This window comes from Lathyrus oleraceus, chromosome 6 (assembly GCF_024323335.1).
Source record: "Lathyrus oleraceus cultivar Zhongwan6 chromosome 6, CAAS_Psat_ZW6_1.0, whole genome shotgun sequence".
Classification (NCBI taxonomy): domain Eukaryota; kingdom Viridiplantae; phylum Streptophyta; class Magnoliopsida; order Fabales; family Fabaceae; genus Lathyrus; species Lathyrus oleraceus.
In genome coordinates this window covers 248208508-248215646 of record NC_066584.1, presented here as the reverse complement: position 1 = coordinate 248215646, position 7139 = coordinate 248208508, and the positions used below count along the sequence as shown (strand labels likewise).

The following is a 7139-nucleotide window of genomic DNA, read 5'->3' as shown; positions in this document are numbered from 1 at the left end:
CCAAAATGACCCAAGGTATATAAATCATCACACGAGTTACTCAAGATATACTTTATGATCTCCACTTTTCACTACACTCATCTTGAATTCTTGAACTGACTTAGACGTTGGAGTGATAACCTTGCAAGTCCATCATCATGCCACCGTATCGGAGATCAGTACCGCAAGTTCAAGATTCCCCATCATCAACTTACACCTAATTTTGGTTCCTGGAAGGAATAGTGACACGTGTGTAAGAATTGACTTCTGATTCTCGAGAAATTCCATGAGTAGATCATCTTCGATCCAAAATCAAATCTCTAGCAGAAGCGCTGGAGATGGAAACAATAACTCAATTCGCTACGACAAAGAGATCTGTCAAATCTTTTTATTAAGTCCTACACCAATTATCATATATCGATGAATTCTGTAGTGCAATAATATCCAACGTAGATCCGTTATCAGAGTGTCTTTCCCTAATGACAATCGTCGTTAAACAGCAAAGTAGAGACCGAGTAGCATTGGGATTTCTAAATCATGAAAAGATCAACGAAGCTCTAAACTTGGACCTTCCTCTAATCCTAGCTATCACCATCGTTGGTCGTACTCTAATAGGATTCCTCATAGATGATAGAAGCTCATGCAACATCATCTACACTGACACTAGGGAGCAACTAGGGCTCCAACAATCATATCTGAATCCCTATCGCGATGGATATCTATTGGCCTTCAATGAGTCAGTAACTCGCCCTTATAGAATGATAGCTTTGACGATATCGTTAGGGGAAAAAGTGCATAAGAGACATGTAACCTTCAAATTCCCTGTAATTCCGTGTAAAAGTGCCTTCAAAGGTATCATAGGGAGATCCTTCTTGGCAAAATTAGATGCAGTAGCATCCTTAGTCCACCTGAAGTTAGCATATCATGATATGGAATGGAAGTCAACTGTTGTCAATGTGTACCTTGAAGAAGCAATGAAAATAAAAGGAATTGTCTTTAAAGACATCCTCGCATCATCAGCCTAAGCAAAATAAGGTCTAATAATGTTAATATGTTCGACTTGGACGCACCCGAAGACAAATTTAGGCCCGTCTTAAATGGTGACTTTGAGTCTATCCAGCTCGGAGACAAATCCTTTGGTCAATAAAGAAAGTATCTAGACTACACTTTGAAGTAAGATCAACACTAATCAAATGCCTCAAGGAAAACACAAACCTTTTTTCTATCTCTCGACATGAAATACTTGACATCAACCCCACGGTGGCATGCCATTAGCTAAACGTTGACCCCAATGCCCGCTACGTCTCCAAACGACGAAGAAGGAAGTCCCCTAAGAAAGATGAAGCTACCACGAGCATGATGAAAAACCTATTAGATACAAGATTCATTTATATAGTGTTATATTTGTAAAAGGCATAACAAAGGCGAGGCAGTTGTAACTCTTGGAGGGGGAAAGGACCATATATCGCCCTTAAGGGGAATCACATCACCCTAAAGTATCTCACACTCGTCCACTTATGGGAAACATAGAGTAATATATTTCTTGGCCAGAGAGAAATTAGAGTCAACAGTTGATCCACATCTTCCTAGGATGTAGGGATTCAATGATCCACTACTTTGACTGAGTGAGTGGTTATCATTCCCAAGGAAAACCTAGGCTCATGGACCCTATAAATATTTATCCCCTAACGGGATAAATGGACAGATAACTTAAACACATATATCATAATACATAAATCCTCTCACCTCACATGAGTTGGCCTCTAATACCATCGTAAACACCGTAAAACCACCATACAGGGCCTCTCGCTGCCGCAACCAAGCCCTTATTATAATAAACCTACTAAAGCCTCTAAGTATCCCCTACCCTTGTAGGTATACCAAGAACACATGTACTTCTTGACCATAAAAGTTGTGTCCACCACGGGGCCCCGATAAAACTAACTTGGACAACACCTTCTTCTACAATCACCATATTCACTGTTACACCCGCTCATGTACCATGAAATTATCAACCATGGTTAATAGGATAGCACATTCCCTCACACTAGAAGATACAGAGGGAAGAAGTGATGCAAACACCGTGGCGGAGATGTGTGCCTCCATGGATAAACTACGTCATCAGAATCAAACTCTGAAAGATAATGTCCTAAATATCTGACAACGCCAAAAAGAGATCAATCGCCCATAGGAGATGGAAGTATTGGATCCCCATCCACTCTCATATGAAGTATGTGAAGTGTCTATCCCTGAAGGATTCAAGCATCCCTCTTTGACTAAGTTTGATGGGTGTAGTAACCCTTATGAGCATGTCGCCTCCATCAACACTCAGATGGCCATCCTCGGAGTGCCCGACTCTCTGAACTTAAAATTATTGTCTGGCACATTCAGGAACGCCGGCCTGCAATGGTATATGGGTTTACCCTAAGCTTCCATCGCTATTTATCATAAATTAGTGAGGAAACTCGTCCACTAGTTAGCCATTAGCTGACACAAGAAAATTTCCACCACTATTATGTTCAACATAAGACAAGGTCCCTAAGAATCAATGGGATATTACCTCGCTCAAATCAATGAAGCTACCATAAAAGTCTTCCCCAAAATCAAGAAATGTTCGTGGGGGCGTTCCCGAATTGTCACAAGACGGGACACGTTAACGAGTCTCTCTCCCATAAGCCAACACTTTCGCTAGCCGAAGTGGTCACAAGGGCATAATGTTACAAAAAAAGGCGAGGAGAGCAACGCCAAAAAGAAGGTGCGAGACGTCAATGAACGTATGTTTAAATTTGAAGGCTCACACCACTACAGGAAGAGAAACTACACCCCCCTCCATCAAGGAAAAACATCATTCAAGAGAGTAGGCAAGGCAGCAGAGAGCTTCACGCCTCTGAACACTCGCTATGAATAGATCTGGCGTGAGGTCCTTCACATACACAACATCCCTACGCCTCTAGCTCCTAAAACAAATGTGATGGGACCCGAAACAAGTAGATTGTTCAAATTCCATAAATTTAAAGACACCGTATTTAAGACTATTGCCAACTCAAGAAAGAAATCAAGAGGTTGATCCAGGAGGGACACCTCGAGAAGTATGTCAAGGGTGATTCTTCTCATGCACCAGACAAATCCATCTCTCGTGGGCAAGATGGCGCGATGAGCCCTAAGCCCAATAAGACAAAGGAAACATTAACAAGCGAGGATAAAAAAGGTGTGTGTCACACACTAAATACTATTACAAAAGGATTCTCCAAATGAGGGGAGATTAACTTAGCTTGTAGGAGGTATGCTCGCAAAATCCTGAATATAAAAGACCTCCCTAACAATGAAGGCGAAGGAGAGACAAATATGTCAGAAGCTGAGATCACCTTCTTTGAGAAGGACGCAATTGGTATACACATTTATAATGTTGACCTCATGATCATTATTGTCAGGTGTGATAAGTGAGAGATCAAAAAAGTTCTCGTAGATCAAGGAATTTCTGCATACATCTTGTACTAGAATGCGTTCGAGAGACTTTGCATCGACCCAAAAGACCTAAAGCCCTTCAAGGGCTCTCTAGTGGATTCTCCATGGAAAAGGTGCAAGTGAAAGGTTACACAACCTTTGAATAGTAAGAACATGCCAAAGAAACTAAGGTTAGGTATTTGGTTATTGACGCCTCTTCTTCTTACAATATGGTTTTAGGGCGGTAAACTTTCAATTAGCTGGGAACCGCTTTGACCATGTTATATTTGTGCATGAAGTACCCACTTTTTAACGGGTGGGTAGGAGTTATCCAATGAGATCAAGAAATTTCTAGGAAGTGCTATTAAGAGAGCCTCAATATGAAGAAGGTCAACATTATGGGCGTGAACACCAGGAAGGCATGCTCAGGAATAACACAACCAATAGAAGCTTGTAAAGTCGAAAAGGATCCCCCTCTGAATATCGAGGAGATCGAGGATTAAAATTCTATAGAGAATGCCCATTGGTGTTACTTTATCTATTGTCATTTGTTTTCTCTACCTTTATTTAGTTACTCACTTATTTTCATTAAGAGAGTATTATGTTTATGCCGTTTGTAAGAACATGTTATTTTTAGGGTGCACTCTTTTCCCTATGTTCCTTGTAGGGGTCAAGGGTTTTTAATGAGGCCCCTCATTTTTTTATTTTGAAGAATTTGCATGTGTTATCTATTCCCTTTTGAAGGAAACCTAAAAGTTACGGTGAAGATCACCCTTAGAGGCAATCAAAATATTGGATCCCTAAGTGGGATCTTTGCCGCCTTTAGAGGCGATCAAAATGTTGGATCCCTAAAAGGAATCCTTGACATCCTTATAGGCGATCAAGATGTTGGATCCCTAAGAGGTAATCAAAATGTTGGATCCCTAAGAGGGATACTTTTCGACCTTAAAGGTAATCAAAATGTTGGATCCCTAAGGTGAATCCTTTCTGCCCTTAGCTGCGATCAAAATGTTAAGCCCCTGAGAGGAATCCATGTCGCCCTTACACAAACCTCCTTCCTTCTTAAGTTCATCATCTTCATCAATTTCATCATCTTCATCAAGTTCATCAAATTCCTCATGGATTCCCAGCAACAATTCGTCTACAACTACTCTCAACAAATGGAATCAACGGAACAAACTCCCATTTCTTCTCAGCAAACAACTGCTACAACCGGTGTTATCTTTACCCCAATTTACAAAGAACCACACATTTTGGATCATGAACCCCATATCCATCTTGCCACTCCATTTGAAAAGCTTGAGGTCGTGTTTGAATCGTTGGTAGACTTTGACAACATGATGCATAATGGAATAGATCTTACTGAGGAACTCAAAATGCAAGGGTGGGAAAACTATTTCCAAAGGCTCTATGGCCCTGTCTATACCTATCTGGTAAAAGAGTTCTGGCGCTTTGCAGACTCAGATCATTACATTGTATCACATGTTCCGGGGGTAAAGATTCTCATCACTGAGAAGCCCATCGCCTCCCTTCTAAACATGGAGAAGACAGGGGGAAGAAGGATCTACAATATCAACCCTATGGCAAAGTACATGTCCTAGAAAATTGCCCCAACCATTTTCCAACAGAACGCTGAAGGCAACTCCTCCAAAAACAAAGAACTTCACCAGAACCTCTGAGTCTGGCTAAAGATAATTCTGGGAACAATTCATCACCGCCCAACCTCCAACTCTTCTGACTACATCAACACAGATCAGAAGTGCATACTCTACTGCCTTCACAAAGGGCTCAAGCTGAATCTTCCAGCACTTCTTTTCAAATACCTTAGAGACTCTATCAAAGACACCAGAAACAACATGAAGCCCAAAACCTACATCCCTCTAGGAAGGCTTATCTCCGATGTTCTGATCGAGAGCGGGTTGGTGGATCACCTGATCCATCACAATGTGATGGAAGATGTCACTGTTGACATTGGAAGGCCTATGAACGCTCACAATCTGAAGAGCATGGGGGTGATTGAGCAAGTTAGGGTGAAACCCTCATTAGATACCTCCGGGGAATCACTCAAGGATCAGAGGAAAATTCCAAATGGCCTTTACCTCTTCTCCAAGATTGATCCTCCAGAGGTTGTGGCACACTATCTAAAGGATCTCGCAAGCCAAGGAGTTGACATCTCAAAGTTCTTTGTGGATTGGATACCTGAGCATCCACCAAACTTCATGAAGAGACAATGAGAACCTTCTGAGAAGTCAAAGAAGGCCAAGAGAGCAAAGTTGGGGGAAACTTATGTGTCAAGACCTCTGGTCCCTCTGATCGAATCACCAAGTAAGTCTCTGCCTCCTCACTCTTGCTCTGTCAATTTAAAGAAAATTGCTTCTTCTCTTCCCCAAACCACCCCTATCTACACTCAATATGAACCCCAACCCTCTACCACCAAACCCTCCGACACTCCAACCCCTAACCCACCATCACCTTCGTTTCAAAAATTCAATCTCTCCACCACAACCCTACCAGTTTCTGAAGTTGAGATGCTTAACGAACCCATATCACCTATATCCTCCCCACCTTCATCTCCATCCTACTACATCTTATCATCTGATTCAGAACCCTCTGACCATCAATCTCTCACACTAGATCAGCTTCAGGCTCGTGCTCTTGCCACACAACAACAACCTGAACCAGAAGATAACACTCCACCACCTGAACAACCAATTCCACCACCTTCTGAACAACCACAAACATCACCATCTGAACAACCACCAAATCCACCACTTGAACAACCCACAACACCACCCTTTGATACTCCCATAATACCACCCTCTGAAAACATTATCATCCCTACCTCTCAGACTCCCACTGACACCAACCAAACACCACCAACATCCTCATCCCCCGACATTGAACCAGAAACTACCTTCCCCGCCCTAGAAGAAGCAATCTCTTTATTTATTGAGTTTTTAATGGAGAAGATCAGATCTCTATCTGTAAACTCTAGTATTAGTGATGATCCCTCTATAGTGAGGATTCACTGGAACAGAGTGATCATATGGATGACATCTGAGGCTTTCAAACTGAAAGGACTCTCTAAACAAGTCCACAACGACTTTATTAGAGACGCTAGAGAAAGGCTTCGGGCACGATTGGTCAGAGAGGCAGAGGAAAAGGCCAGAAGAGAAGCAGAAGAGAAAGCTCGCCTGGAAGAAGAGCAACGGGTTCGAGAATCTACAAAGAAAGATGTTGTTGAAGTTGCTGCTACTGCGATTGCTGCTGAAGCTGAGGAAAAAGAAAAAGCCGACGCTAAAGAAGCAGCACGCATAGCTGCGAAAGAAGCAGAAAAGGCTAGCACTGATGCTTTGACTCAGGGGGAGCAATCAAACTCTGGCTTCGCTCCTATGGTCCTAAAGACTCTGGAAGAGTTGCAGAAGGAGCAACATATAGTGTGAGCAAGATTGGATCACCAGGACTCCGTCAACAACAATATTCAGAACCTACTGACCAAGCTGCTCCAAAGGATGCCTCCGCCTGCAAACCCTTAGGCACTTAGGCTTCTCTTATTGTTTTCCTTATGTTTTATGCTATGTATCGTATGCTCTCTCTCTGAATTGCTGCTTATTTGTACCTGTCGTTATTATATATATATATATATATATATATAAACTTTTTACTTGTTTTGATGCTAAGTTTTGTTGAGTCTGACAAAAAGGGGGAGAATAAAA

General features: G+C 42.0%; 1 protein-coding gene across 1 annotated transcript; it reads left to right on the top strand.

The window, feature by feature from the left end:
- The first annotated feature begins 5279 nt into the window (after positions 1 to 5279).
- Positions 5280 to 6866, top strand: LOC127094991 (eukaryotic translation initiation factor 4 gamma-like). Its single transcript, XM_051033746.1, has 2 exons — positions 5280 to 5549; positions 5790 to 6866. The coding sequence occupies exons 1-2, from the start codon at positions 5280 to 5282 to the stop codon at positions 6864 to 6866; spliced, it is 1347 nt and encodes a 448-aa protein (XP_050889703.1).
- The last annotated feature ends 273 nt before the right edge of the window (positions 6867 to 7139 follow it).